The sequence below is a fragment of the Cyprinodon tularosa genome, unplaced genomic scaffold (assembly GCF_016077235.1).
Source record: "Cyprinodon tularosa strain WSP-4 unplaced genomic scaffold, ASM1607723v1 ctg522, whole genome shotgun sequence".
NCBI classification, from domain to species: domain Eukaryota; kingdom Metazoa; phylum Chordata; class Actinopteri; order Cyprinodontiformes; family Cyprinodontidae; genus Cyprinodon; species Cyprinodon tularosa.
The window spans coordinates 553,814-569,526 of record NW_024039255.1 but is presented as its reverse complement, the minus strand read 5'-3'; the positions used below and the strand labels follow the sequence as shown (position 1 = coordinate 569,526).

The following is a 15,713-nucleotide window of genomic DNA, read 5'->3' as shown; positions in this document are numbered from 1 at the left end:
AGTGTGCCCTCCCTCCCTCCTAAATAAAAAAAAAGTCTCAATGCCAAGCGTGTGCGTCAGTCTGAGTCAGATAGTGTCTCATTCTGTCTCGTCATACGTGTGCGTCAGAGCTGTTGCTGAGCGAAACTCGCTCCGGGGGAAGAAACGCAGGAGAGTGAAGGGGAGGGAGGAAAAAGATGATGATGATGGTGATGCTGATGATGATGAGTCTGAGGGCGGAACAAAGAGCTTGACTCTGACGACACAAATGCATCAGCAGCATTAAGTGCACTTTAATATAAATGCATTTGTATGACAACCAAATACACTTATAAGCATCACAATAGAACACTGCTTCACAATGTCCATTCTGCAGTAAATAAGAGCAATAATAATAATAAATAATAAGATGTTCAGAATATAATCCATCTTATGCAGTAAAAATCTCTCTCTTCTGTATGTACAGATCAGTAACTGTTTCATACAAATGTACAAATGTGTACAACCTTTCAGAAAAGAACATATGCCTACATCCTGAGACATAATGCATATGATTTAACATCTTTTTTCCAGATATCACACATACAGTAGTATAATTTTTACACATGTATATTAACTTAGCCTTGAATAGCTAGAACGTAGGAATCAATCCTTTACTTAACCGTAGACAACTCTACGTGAGCATGTCGACACCATGGGAATTGTACCATTCTCAACCCGTGTCGTTAGTTAACTGAATAGAAATAGCACCCCTTCCCTATTTTCATTTTTTTAAAACAAAACCTTTGTATTCTAAACCCCTCTCAAAAAAGAAGAATTGCTCATTCAACATAGTCAATTTGTGCCTCAATGCACCGTGCTCCAGTGGAGCCACGATGCCATCGTCCACTCGTTCGAAGTGGACAAAGAGTTCAGAGTTCAGCAGGTCAGGCGGGGCCGTTTCAGGCACACAGGAGCCGCTATAAGCTGCCAGCATTGCAAATATTGATGCTGCAAGAATATCCAGCCGACTGTCTCACGGCCAAAAGCAGGGAAGAAGAAGAGGAGAAGGAGGGGGACCCGATGAGCCCACATTCAGAGTCTTAATGTACAGTACGGAGTAGAGGTGGGTTTGTAGCATGATCAGAGTCCAAGCTGCTTTTCTTCACATGCCAGGACCTCTTTACATGTTTTCTTTTTGTTTGCAAATCACATTGATACACAAGATTTTAGATGGACTGATAAAAATGAAATGTTAAAGGTTAAAAAGGCGCAAACTCAAAGCTCAAAGTATTTCAGTTTTTTTTTTTTTTTTGCTTCACACCACTTCTAAGTTTTCAAAAGGCTTTTAAACCAGAAGTCTTCTGGCTCTACTAACTAAATCAGAAGATTTGAGTACAAGAAATCTTCCTATTTTTCTCTACTGATTGTTTTCACACATAGGTCATAAACAATTGTAAACATTTGACTTCCTGTAACATTTGAGGTTTGGGTTTGCGTTGCTGCATGTCAGACAAAAAAAGTGCTATGATTCATCCCACTACTGAAATAGCAAGAAATGCATCATTATTTTTGTTCACAACAGATATTTCACTACGAGTGAATACACATACGTATCTGGAGTTTGATCATCTCTGAAGCTCTTGTGAGGTCACCACATGGACTCAGAACACAGGCAGCACTGGGTCCATGTGGTTGTACCATCATGCAAATCTTGCACCAGTTTGTTTTTATTTTTTTGCAGTATTACACAGAAAAATGACTGAAAAGAAAATCTAACGCCAAACTTTGTTCTTGGCAGACATGTAGGAGATGAAGTCCTTAAGTCGTATATACATTATGTATATTTATACACTTAATTGTTTTTTACTTTTCAGTAAAAGGGTCTCCACAAAATATGACAATATGCCATACTTAATGAAGTAAGTCACAGACTTATTTTAGAACGGAGGAACACTTCCACTCCCACCTGGAAGACAATAAAAACAAGAGAAGAAGAGGGTCAAAAATTGAAGTCAGTGTTTGCATATCAGTTTTAAAAAGGTGAGATAAAAATGCTGCAAATGCTCACCTTCATGGAAGCACTGTGGCGATGGATGACATTGGAGTTGATACAACTCAGGTTGTTGCCCTAAGCCAGGGGCGATCGAGGCACCTGCCCCAAACATGGGTTCCAGGACGGCCAGTTCCTCCAGGAGGGACTGAGTGCAAGACACGGCAGGCATGGGCGAGGCAACGGGCATGGAGGTGGTGGGGCTCGGGGAGGCAGTGAGGATGAGGGGAGGAGAAGCTGGGATGGAGGAGCAAGAGGACACAGGAGATGACACCATCTCGATCTCCATTGCTTCCTCTGCCAGCCCCTCCCCGTCCACCTTTGCCCCAGCCTCAGCAGCCACGGTCGCCCCGCATCCGGCCATGGAGTTACATTGCGCCGATTGGACGCTACAGATGTGGCCCACTCCCTCAAACTGGGAGGGTTGGTGCCAACACACTGGGGTCTGAGGAGAGGTTAAACTCGAAGGATCTGACACAGGGGAGTTCAGAGGGGATGGGGCAGAGAGGTTTGGTGTCGGGGGTGGAGCAAAGTCATCTTGCAGAAGGGTTTCAAGGATGTTCTCTTCAAAAAGAGATTCATCATCTTCGAGAAAGATGGGAATGTCCAGACCTCTCCATGTTTTTATGGGATAAAACTCCCTTAGCATGTGGACTGGATCAGCAGGTTCAGTTGCTGGAGAAAGGAAGGGAGATGGAGGGGAGGAGGAGGGAGAAAGTGAGGGAGGCGAGAGTTTGGATAAGAGTGGATCCAGGTAGAAGCCCTCAGCCAGGGAGCTGATGTGTTGAGCTAAGAGGGAAATTTCGGCTCGCTCCTTTTCCCTCTCAAGAGAGAAGAAAGAGAGGCAGGGCTGCTTACCGGGGGATGCCTCAGGGGTGAGCAGGCCTTCAGGGGGACACTGGAGGGGGCCTAGTGGAACATCTACGTAAAGTGGGCCCCGTACCTCAGGCAGGGTCATCACTGTGCAGTCCCCATCTCCTGGACTGTCAGGCGTGGGGGGCAATTTCTCATATAGAGAGCCACTACAGGTCTCAACTGGGAAGAGGAGGTCAGTAGAGAGGGAGGGCAGTGCAAGGGCGAGCTTGGTGGAGAGGGTGGTGGGGGGTGCAGGACTAGGGGCTGTGGTCGGAGGAGCTGATGAGGGGGCTGAGGGGGCCAAGGAGGTGGTGGCAGTGGCAGATGTTGCTGAGGGGGGTGGAGTGGTGGTTCCAGTTGGGTCAAAGCTGAAGAGGGGTTCACTGAACTGGAAGGTGGTGCCCCCAACCTGAGGGGTGTAAGGGGGAGTACACACAAACTCTTTGGTCTGCTGAGCTTGTGAAGTTGGCACTGGGGGGAGAGGCAGGGGGAGAGCTGGCAGTGGGGGGTCAAGTTGGAAGGAGGGAGGCAGGAGAATGTTCTGGGTTAAAAAGTCCAGATCTGCTACTGTTTCAACAGTGACTGGGGTGGGCGAAGAGGCAGCTGAGGGGGTTTCGATGGGATGCTGCTGAAAGAAACTTTCCTCCTCCAGAGAGGAGATACTGGAGCGAGGGTCTCCCTCCAGCTGCATGGGCTCAGTAATAGAGCTCCCTGGTTCATCAGAGGAGCCGACGCTGCAGCCTGCAGTGCTGAAGTCAAAGGACTGGGCGGACAGGCCGCTGCTTCCTGGTGTGAACACCTGGTCCGGGCTGGAGAGGGTCTCTGGAGACTGCAGACTCAAACCCTCCTGCTGAGTTGTACCAGCACCCAGAACCAGGGTCAGCTGAGTCTGCTCTGAGCTGAGCTGCTGACGCACCGACCAGGCTTCAGAATCACTGAAAGACAATGGAAAATAAAAAAAGACATTTGTTAGTAAATGTATTGTTCATTCCCATCATTTTACACATTTATTGTGTTTTTAAAGAGCAATGATTACCTGATGATGTAGTTGTTGCTGCTAATGGGTATGTCTCCATGCTGCAGCTGGAGTACCATGTAGAGCCAAACCCAGGACTGGTCTTGAGTCTGAACACGAACCACCATTTCAGCTCTTCCCTCTCCACCTTCTCTCACTGTCAACAACAGTTGCAGAACACATTAGAACTGGTGTGTAATCACATTAATCATCCTAGTGTTCCTCATGTGTGAATATGCCAGTGGGTACAGTGTGGGCTTGGATACTCAGCAAGTGCTTGATTTTTATGAGCAATGTACTTACATAGGCTGCGATGCCGAGTAGAGGCGTGTGACAGGTCCTGTGGGTGGAGGAGGCTGTACCAAGATCGAGAGCGTAAAGCTGTCACATCATGGCCCAGATACTCGTTGATGCTGCAGGGTAGAAAGGGTGGAGATGAGATTTCTCACATCTTTATCCAATCAACTAAATATTCTTACAATTAAAGCAACATTGGGAGGATAGAAGGACAGACTCACCTGTCCTGTGCCATCTGCAGCCTCATATCACGGCCATGCTGGGTGTGGAAGCAAGCCAGGAACAAGTTAGTCTCAGCCAGGGGAGGGGCCAAGGCTTGGTCCCTCTCAGCCCCGGACCCAGAGCGAGTGGGCTGGGGCTCTAGGGGGGTGCAGAAACACACCCACACTGGGTTGGAGGTCCAGTAGGAGCTGGCGGTGGAGGCGGTGGAAGGGGAGGCGAGGCAGCGAGCTCGGATCAGAACCAGTTTATTTCCGGCACTCTGCCTCCGCACAGACTTGGAGGTGTTGAAACGACAGCGGAAGAGGCGGTCTGTGAAAGATAAGTTTGAAAATAACATTTAGCTCCGGGGCGGATGGTTAACATTGTAACTTCAGTAGAAATAATTAATGGAGCACCACAGGGTTTAGTGGGCCAGTGCTCTTTGTGACATGCATATACAGAACGCAGCAGGAAAAGGGATCATTATATCACTTTGCAAGTATAACTGTCAATTCATCTTTCAGATTAACTATTAATGTGAGGATTTTTTTTTCTCATTCCTGTTCAGTGTCTGCTGTAGGAAGAATAGGCATTAAGCCCAAGAAGAAAGCACTTTCTTACCCATCTCAAGTGATGTAGTGGCAGAAAGGTTGGTCCTCATGATGAAGTGATCTGCAGTATCAATTATATCATATACGCTGTCACCTTGTGCAACAAGATCCACCTGAAACAAACAAACAAAAACACCTAGGGTTAAACCTTGGAAACATGCATACTGTTTTGAGAATGCAGCTGTGTGTGTACTCACCATGGAGTGTCCAAGGTGCTCAGAGACGCTATCAGAAAGGTAGAGCAGCTTCCCCTCTCCAGTAAGCAGCATCAGAAAGCCTGGCAGCGCTTGCATCAGCTCTGATAGCTCGTGATAAGACAGAATTGCTGCGCTCTCTTCAAGACTACCAGCAGATCCCACTTCTGGAAAAAATAGTGACAATACAGATGTTAATAAATGGAGGTTTGGATAAATCAGAGTCAGTTTCAGCACCACGAACAACACCAGTTCTGCGTTCATTGTGCTGAAGCATTTCAGCACCACGGACAGCGTCGATAGCAAATCGGGAGAAAATACTGACAGTCTCAGCACCACGGACAGCGCAAAGGCTGCGCTCAGAACGCTACAGCGTTTCAGCACCACTAACAGCGACAATGATGATTTAAAACATTTATCAGCTCAGTAAACTATTTGCAATTACATTTATTTGGATTGTAGCCTTAAAATTGAACCGAAAATAATGTTTTTATCGCACCCAAGCTCAGACACTTGTTGATTTCTGCACCCTGCTGAGATCAATCAACAGGTTGCGCTTCGTTCCTACCTTGACAGAAGAAGACGGACTTCCTAGTGTACATGCAGGCCAGGGACATGATGTGCAGGTACGAGAGCCGCGCTTTATCTGTATCAGAGATGGGCAACAGGTCCTTCAGGTTTCGGATCTCGGCGTTGATCTGGTCCCGTCGCGCTTTGGACGCCCCTTTGGTTGAGCGGTACATCGTGCTCTGTTGCTGGGCGAACAGTCAGAGTCCCTCCAGCTGTAAACTTGTAAAGCGGAGTGCTGGAAAAAGGTCTGAAGTCTCCCTCCTGTCTCCTCGGATGTGTTCTGAGACAGGTTGTAGAAGTGAGGGAAGTAAAAGGTGTGTTATTGGACTTTCATCTCAGCGGTTTTCTTTGTCTAGAGAAAGGTTTTTATAAAACCTTCTCCCTTTATCCCTCCTTTCGGAGTGCAGGTGAATCGGCGGCAGCAGATCGCCGTCTGTTCTGGCTCAGAAGTCCGGAACCCGTAAATCTGGTTGAGGGACTCTGCTCGCGGGTGTCTTATATAGGCTGGGACTCCACCGAAGCAGGGGGGCTCCCGACGCGCCAACACCGACGTAAAACGAAGGGAGGAGGAGGGAGAACAGGGGGGGATAGATATGCCTCATATGAATGCAAGCAGCGCTGAGAGTCTCCCCCTCCCTCTCATATGCCCTCTCCTCTCTGTGACTCTTCCTCGACGTCAGCTCTTCCTTTTACTCGGTCGTGACGTCGGCTTGAAATCGGGAGCTCCGGCGACGCAAAAAGCCCGATTTGGACAAAACCGAGTAGAAGGAGGAGCCATCGTAAAAACGTAAACGGAGTCACCGGCTCCGGTGATTTGTGAAAGGAGGAGGAGGAGGAGGAAGAGTGGGGCTGGATGGGATGAGAGGACTGAGCTGAATATCAACAAGGTTTGTGTGTTTATATGTCTGGCACCTACCTGTTTGCCCCTAACCCGTCAGTAAACACGACAGCAGCTTGTTAGACCACATTTACTGCCTGTAAGTCAAATGGTAGAGAATGATGGAGATTATCTGCTGCCAGAGGAGACAGGATGCTGAAGCTGGTTCATGAAAATAAATCCTATCTGAATAGTTCCGTACAGTAAATTAAAATTCGAAACACTGCGTAATATTTTTTTTTCTTAGTTTCTTTCATGATTGTTATTTTTTTATTCATTTATATATTTATTTAATTATTTGCCATAACTACGCCTTTTAAATCGGCCTAAACCGATTATTATGTCTCTTTGTGCATCAAAAAGTGACAAGCGGTCATTTTTTTAAAAACATGTTAAATCCAAAGCAATAAAACCAATTACAGGAAATATGTCGATTATAAGAAACTATTACTGTGAGAATTAATAACGCGTACAATTGGTGTCTGAGCCATGATGTTTATCTCTGACTGAGGACTCGCTCTCTAATCATTATTTTTCCTGATGTGCTTCAAAGTTACATTGAAGTCTCAATGAAAAGTCCATCTGTTTTTTTAATGAATGGCGCTCATGAATTATTCCGCGGCTCTAAAAATAGATCTTAACAGTGAACGAAATGAAGAGGCGCGCTGCGCGCTCCCGGGAACCAGTCCCAGCTCCCATCCCTCCTATTCATAAAGATACCTGCAGAGGATATACAAGCTGCGGGATTGAATCCTCTCTCCATAAAAGCAGCAACATTTATCATTCTACCTGTATTTGAAATGACATCAATCTTCATTAAAAATGGAAATATCCAAAATCACAAGGTGATTCAGGTTGGAATTCCTTCATAAAATTTGCTGACATTTTGATCGGAGTTTTTATAATTTCAAATGACATTCAAGTATGATTGGATTGGTCATATTGAATGCATTTACTTCGATTATCCTGATTTCTTTATAAATTCTGATCAACTTGAAATGATAAGCTAAAGACATTGTTTTCTTTATATGGCTTTGTTTAATAATATTTTATGAAATCTAGATGATGAGTAACCCTGCTTCAGAGCCAATGCTGCAAATCTGCCTCCTGGCTGTCATCCGATGACTCAGCCACCTGTGTTTCCTCTTCCTCCATCACTAACTCCAGACTGGTAATGACCTAGAGGTACAAAACAGAAACCAGATAATACCACAAAAATTACGAGTTTGCACCCTGAGGTGGTGTTCAACATTTTTTTTTTAATCTACCCATCTTAAAATTTATTTTTTTTGTAAATTTATGCCCACCCTCTCTTCACCTTGCAGCTGTTAAATCAGTGAGAAAAGAAAGAAAGGGTTTGTCATCTTCGCAGCTCATCACATTAATGATCGCCACACCTAAAGCTGAAAGAAATACATTTCACACCCATCTGTTGCTAAACTTGGGATCATAGTGAGTCAAGACATTAAAATCAGTTTTGTGAATGCAGCACAGTCAGATATAATTGAGGCTCTCTGGTCACTTTTATCAAAATCACAGAGTATCTTCATTTAGTCAGAGTCTTTGTTCCAAATATTTTTAAATATATTTCCGTTTCATGAGGCAAAGAGAGTCCATCTGTTGGTACATTTAGCAGTGACTGCATTTTGATTTAATTCAATAATTGTATTTTTACATTGCACCAATTTAGATTAATGCACAAAGATGGAATTTCAGTGCAATTGTGTTCAATCCAACTCAGTCCATGTATAATTCAATTCAGTTTATTATTATATCGCCAATTCACAGCACATGTCATCTCAAGGCACTTTACAGAGACAATTCAACCTGATCACACAGTCAAACTGATTCAAAGTTTTCTATCTAAGGAAAACCTGCTGATTGCACCGCCTCATTGATTCGAAGACATTCCCTCACACCAAGCATTCTTTCAGCAGTAGTGGCGAGGAAAACTCCCTTTTAACAGGAGGAAAACTCCAGCAGAACCAGGCTCAGTGTGAGCGGCCATCTGCCGAGGCCGACTGGGGTTCAAAGCGACAGAAGCAGAGATAGAAAAATAAGCAGAAATACAAAAGGCAACCAGGAAACACACAACCAGGCAGAAGAGCTCTGAGCCAGCTCCCATATTAGAGGATGAAATGGAGCACACACATTTAGTCACAGAAAGACAGAGAAACTAGACAACACTGAAAAAAAGCCAATCTCGAACATCTACAAACAAAGGTTTTGATGGCAGCAGCACAGGTGAAATTTCTCTCCAGGTTGGTGTCACAGCCAAACAGGAACAGACCAGAGGAAGCTACTAAGATGAGAAAAAAACAAAGAGAGCATGACGTTAGAGATTGAACGAACAAATACTGCATAATGGGAGAATAGAGATAGAATGAAGCAGGATGATGAAAAGGGGTCCCTATGTCCTCCAGCATTCAAAGCCTATAGAAGCATAACTATAAAGAAACAAAGTAAAGAGCATGTTCTATGGAAAGTTAAAAAATGTTCGATTGACTTTGTTGATCATTCCTGGATGACTGACAATCTTCACCAGCAGAAATTATTGATCTCACAGTGGAGAAATTTACTCGTTACATCGGCTTAATAGTCAAAAAGAAGAAGGTGCCAAAAGGAGGAAAAGGTTATTATACAGGGTTTTTGCACAGCGTATTATATGTATACTTATATAGAGGGGTTTATATATATATATATATATATATATATATATATATATATATATATATATATATATATATATATATATATATATATATATATATATATATAGTTATTGCACTGGGTATCAAATATTAAACATTTTATTGCACAGAGTATTAAATAGTGATTGCACATTAGAGATTGCACAAGTTATTGCAGTTATAGTGCAGCATTGTAATGTCTGGTGGCAGCAGGGATGAATGACCTGCGGTAGAAATCCTTTTTACAAATGGGGTATAAAATACTTTAACTTAAAGAGCTGCTCAGCTCCTCTACAGTCTGGTGCAGAGGGTGGAAGGTGTTGTCCATGCTTGATGTAAGCTTTGAGAGCCCCTTCCTCTCAGCCACTTCCTGCTCCGAGTCCAGAGTGCAGCCTAGGACAGAAGTGGCCTTTCTCACCAGTTTGTTCAGTCTCTTTCTGTCCCGCTCTGCACTGCCAGGGGCCCAGCAGAAGACAGCGTAGAGGAGGGCTGATGCCGCCAAAGAATCATATAAGGTTTTAAGCAGGGGCCTGCACACTCCAAAGGACCTCAGCCTCTTCAGGGGGTGGAGGCGGCTCTGGCCCTTCTTGTACAGGGCGTCTGTGTTATGAGTCCAGTCCAGTTTATTATTGATGTGAAAAACCCAGGTATTTGAAACTCTCCACAGTTTCTATGTCCTGCCCCTGGATTTTTACGGGGGAGTGAGGTGGGGCTCCTCTCCTTAAGTCAATCACCATCTCTTTGGTCTTACTAGTGTTAAGACACAGGTGTTTCTTCTCACACCAGTCCACAAAGTTATTGTTGGGCGATCGGTGAGGTAGTTGATGGTCCAGGCAGCAAGATGTTTGTCCACTCCAGCATCCTCCAGCTGCCCCCTCAGCAGCTCTGGTCTGATGGTGTTGAAAGCACTGGAAAAGTCAAAGAACATGACTCCTGCAACGCTCCCAGTGGTCTCCAGGTGGGTGAGTGCCTTTTGCAGCAGGTAGATGATGGCATCCTCCACCCTGATGTTGGGCCAGTAAGCAAACTTCAGCGGGTCCATAGTGGGGCTCACCATGGTGCGTAAGTGAGCTAGGATGAGTTGCGCCATGATCTTCATCAGATGGGATGTCAGGGTTACTTGTCTAAAGTGGGCCAGTTCCTTAGTGTGTGCCGTTTTGGGAACCAATACCACACAGGAGATCTTCCAAAGAGTGGGTACCACCCCGAGGCTGAGGCTCAGTTTGTAGATTTAGCTGAGTACCTCAAAGAGCTCATCAGCACAGGTCCTCAGCAGCCTTGGAGGGATGCTGTCCGATCCTGAGCTGCTCTGCCTCTCACCTGCATTGAAGTGACGTTGGAACTGAGGTGGGAAAAAAATAGTGAAAGTGCTTGTTGTACTACGAACATTTTTAACTAACCCATCAGACGATGAATGGAATCTTTGCATTGTGTGTCATTAGCAGTGTCTAACGAGGACACAACTTGTTTCCTATATGTTAGATTAATCATAGAGAACCATATATAATGAGACCATTTTACAGTCAGGGATCAGTATTTAAGCTCTAAAAAGTGGATTTAAAAAATTATATTAGCTGAAGATCTAGTGTTGTGTAGATAATCAACTGAAATATTATGCAATCGTTGTATCCTGTGGCATTGGGTTCGTTTCTTAAAGACATGATATCAGAAATTGCTCAAAATAGTTTCATACCAGGGGCTGCTTCTCAACAACCCCTGCAAAATATGCTGACACCCCCTTAGTGGATTAATGAAAAACCCCAGATCTTAAAAGGCAATAATGGAACATATTAGACCTTTCCCTGTACTGTATATATGTCCTACAACAAGTCATTACTGGTTAGACATATTTCTAAGAAGGTAACTGGTTATTCTACCACATACTTTACCTGCTGCTTCAGAGCTTCTAGTAGTTCCTGGAACCCCCCAATCTCTTTATAAGTTTATCTCAAAATAAAAATGAATAGATACATGAATAATGGTTTTAAACGTTTAAGATTTAGTATTTGTTAAAAAAAAAAAAAAACTATAGAAACTACATCCATCGACTTTTAAATATAAAAAAAATGGTGGTTCCTTAAAACGGAAAATTATTTCCCATAACACATATAAATATATATATATATATATATATATATATATATATATATATATATATATATATATATATATATATATATATATATATATATAAAAACAGTTTTTTTTGTCTCCACAGACTATGCAACATTTACAACTTTAAGCAAGTTTTTTTCTAGCATGACCGATTGGCGATACACTCAAATTGTGAAGGTTCTAAATGCCTGCCTTTAAGAATCGTGGTGATCATTTTTAAGTTTGATGGGTTAAAATGATCTATTTAAGTTCCCATGTTGCCTCCTCCATATTTACACACGGTTACTAGACACTATTAAGGTGGATGCAGATAGAAATTGAAACCATCCAGCTCCCTGCTGAAAACTGGTTGTTAATTGTATTGAACTCAGACCACTTTTCACTTCCCTGACACTTTTTTCAATGAAAGCACTTTCTTTCTTTTTAATTACTCTGGTAAGTTAAATAAACAACCAAAAAACCCCAGGTCATGGCTTTAAATCACTCTTGCTTTGTGTAATTGCACTCTACTCACTAAGCCTGGAAAAGTACTAAATCACGACAGTTTGTTGGTATTTTCAATAAAGCTTAACTAATTTATTCAGATTATAACATCATTGAATCAAGATTTGTAGATTGGTTAAATTCTCCTACAAATAACATGGATTATAAACATTGCATGCATTGTTTTATTTTTAAATGACAGCATACCATTTAAGTATTTAAAAGCAAATGGATGACCTGCAGGCGCTTGTTTTAGTTATTTATGTTGTTGCTGTCATTTACAGTTTATGTGTTTAGTAACCAGGTTATGTAAACCTCTCTGTCAGGATTTATGTGGGCTGAAGAGGCATGTATTATTATGCAGGAGCTCCCATAACAGAAGCACTCCAGGTTGTTTGTTTTTTTCCTCACCCAGGTAGTTCTGCAAGTACTTCAGATGTCACTTCAATGTCCTATTCTCTGTGCTGTCCTATTCTCACAGTTGCCATAAGAATAAGACCCTCCCACACACAAAAAGTAAGAAAAGATATGCATGTAGTATTTTGGGAGATACATTTCTGTGAAGAAGCAGGCAGGAGAAGAGCGACAGGCTGTAACGACAAATATGGCGTCTCCCTGACAGCAAATGGACTCGAATAGATCCAATTAGAGGGTCATCTTTGTGCCAGAAACTCCAGTTTGTCTCAGTATTCATGCAGAGACTCATTTGGTCTTATAATCCTTGTTGGTACAACCACTCATCTAGCCTTATTAACTCAAGCACTCACTTATTCGTTTTCATACTCTCTGTTCATTTTTTTCATTCAATCGCCTCTTCACTTAAATCTTAATTTTACCTGATCTCTTTGTGCACAAATTTGGGCCAAAGGCGGTCCTCTTCCATAAAAGAAAAAATAATTGTGTTTGCAAATGATTATCATGATCTTACATTCTTCAGTTACTGAACATCTGATTGAAGAGAATCTATGCCTTGCAGAACTATAAATAACCCTTAAAGCTAGTCACAAACACCATGTCACTGAACAAAGAAGATGATATATTGATTCTATACCTTTCAAATCACCACTTAAAAAAACAGATAAAAAGTTGTGATAGGTTTTTTTTTCTGTTTGTAACATCAAATATAACTCCAGAAGTGCTAATATAACTTTTTTCCCCAACCTCCATATAATTTTTGCATCATAATAATGTAAAAAAATCAGATCTAAATTGTCCCCTTTTTTTCTAAAGTTATGCTCCTTTGATGTGTTACAGGTGCTCTGTTCAGTGAAACATGATGTTGCCGTGGCTTTGGAGCCCTTCCGCCCTTGCAGAGGATGCGCTTCAAAATTTGGGGAAACAACATAATTATCTAGCCTCTGTCCAGTCTCATTCTCACTCATCTTCAACTGTCACTCACCCACACACCATCACAAAAACCTACTGATTTGCTCACATTTCACAACCCTGACACTCTGCCTCTCATCCTCCTTTGGTGTGTCCACACTCACACTGAACAGATGCACAAAGGGCAGGCACTATTCTGGCTCTCTCTGGTCAAACGCTCCTTCTGAAGCAGTTGACAACAACAAGTGTGACTTTGGCAGCTTGGGCCGTTGACAGCGACTGTAGATATAGGATGAGCGGCCTGTTCCTGGGCTAACTTAGTCATCTTATTGCAGGGAACAGAGCGCTCAGATCAACCAGCAGCTTCATCATCCTGTGGTGTGAAAGTTAACGGCAGCTAAGAAAAAACTGCACTGATGATGAGACATGTTTTTTTTTGTTATTAAGTGGTTTATTTTTGGACTGATTCAGGGTTATTTGTTGAATGGAGGAGAAAGCAGTTAGCTTTATAGGAAAATGTGCTCATGGTAAGGATAAGTGAATGATTCCAGCTTATTTTTAAACTCAGAGTCAAGGTCTGCACTCTGCTTCTTGTGAGGAAGGAGCTAATCTGTCGCGTAGCAACACCTTCACTCCTGCACTGAAACAAGAGCATAAGAGGATGTGGAATAATAGGAGGGAGCTTTGGGGGGAACATTCGGAAAAGTTATTGGTACAAAGCTTAGGGAGTTGACCAAAGCTGGGAACAGCATCTTTTCCAAAAATCTAGATGGAGGCTAATCATCGTTTCTTTTTTATTTTTCCCAGAATGCACATAAGAGAATCTGCTGGAATAAAGTTAAATTGCAATATGTGAGCCAAAACAAGTGCTTGTATTTTTCATCCACCGTAGACCTCGATGTTGGAGGAATGCAGTTTGAGTAGAAGTTTGATCTCAGTTTGCTGGGTTGAATAAACTAGAAGGAGCTTTATCACTCTGTGGCATTTTAAGCAAAACAACTGCAATAAGAACATAACCTGACTAAGATGCATTTTTTACCAAGAAGTTTTAGGAGCCAACCAACCATGCTGCCCAATCATTAGTATTGTATATAGTAGTAATTAATCCAGAGACCACAGGGCCGCCAAGGCTGTGGTGTTTTACATGTGTCCCATATGAACTGGCCTCTACTTTATCCATCTTCAACCAGCAGCTTTTTAATCTTTGGACATTTGAATAAAAATCCCATGAATTGGAAATTCTTGTGCAGGTGTGTCAGGTTTTATCTGTATGCACCACAAATTAGCAAATGAAAGGAGGCTGAAACTTTATCAATGACAATAACTGCCATTTATCTGTTTTTAATATATATAGCCGAATTTAGATCAGCTGTGTTTTACAGATCAGAATACATTTTTCTGTTATTAGAAATATGTTCTGGCACGGTTTGTCAGACTTAAACTCTCTGTCTGTTTGTTATTAAAAAAATGTCCAGTTTAACATCCAAATTGAAAGTCATATAAAGACAGACAAATCCTAATGCATTGTATGGTGAATTAAAGATAAAGGATGTCTATATGTATAAAACAACAACAAGAAAAACACTTATTTCAAGAAATTCAGCAGAGGGTCTTTAAAAAACTGGATAATGGGTACATTTAAAGAAAAAAAAAAAAATCTTATTCTTCTCTAGTCCTGGAAAGCATTTTCCAAAGAGAGAACGACCAGTAGGAAGTTGATTCCTCTGTATTTCAAATCTCTTTTGTTCTACTGCATGCATTTTGCAAGTAGGTGAAATTCTTCCATAAGGAGAGACAATTATTAAGCATTTAATTGGAGGAAATAAAAACAGAAAACTATTAAGGTTATATAACAAGGTAGATAGAAGAACTAATGTGTTTATTAGGACACGTATCACTGCATTGCTTTGTCACTGAAAGTGTTATTCCATTGTTAGAGCTGGGAGAGAAGCTTTTATTCATTTGAGAAAATATCTTTGCCTAAAAGAGGAATATTAACGCAGAAATGTGACAAATACAGGCCAAACCCAAGAGGGGTTCATTAAAGGGATAGTTCGGGATTTTTGACATGAATCTGTATGGCATCCCCATCACCAGTGTCATGCAATCACACTGACTTACCCCTGGCAGCATCCTGTGAGCAGAGTTCTCGTCCAGCTTTGGTCAAGCCGAAAGTAGTCTGGCAGGTTTGCTAGACCCAGCGAAATAAAACGTTTCTCTTCCCAAAACATTATGTGTTCAAAAGAGCGATATTTTTGCATCCCAAAAACATTGTAGTGGAAAAAGTCACACGTCGTTATCACTTGGTCCTATTTTCTCTCTGTTCGTATCAGTGCGCGCGACACTATGACCTGACAGCTAGGGCCTACTAACCTGACAACAGCCAGATGCATGTCTCGCTCCGCCTAGCTCCTAGCTGGGCGGAGCGAGGCATGCATCTGGCTGTTGTCAGGTTAAGGGCCTACCTG

The 15,713-nt window shown here is 42.4% G+C and overlaps 1 protein-coding gene across 1 annotated transcript; it reads right to left on the bottom strand.

Annotated features, from left to right (window-relative positions):
* Nucleotides 1–248: 248 nt before the first annotated feature.
* On the bottom strand, nucleotides 249–6,323 carry npas4a (neuronal PAS domain protein 4a). The gene is made up of 8 exons (XM_038303952.1): nucleotides 5,753–6,323; nucleotides 5,188–5,351; nucleotides 5,001–5,103; nucleotides 4,400–4,709; nucleotides 4,185–4,294; nucleotides 3,903–4,038; nucleotides 2,030–3,801; nucleotides 249–1,927 (listed from the first exon to the last, which is right to left on the bottom strand). The coding sequence occupies exons 1-8, from the start codon at nucleotides 5,925–5,927 to the stop codon at nucleotides 1,899–1,901; spliced, it is 2,799 nt and encodes a 932-aa protein (XP_038159880.1). The 5' UTR covers nucleotides 5,928–6,323; the 3' UTR covers nucleotides 249–1,898.
* Between the last annotated feature and the right edge of the window lie 9,390 nt (nucleotides 6,324–15,713).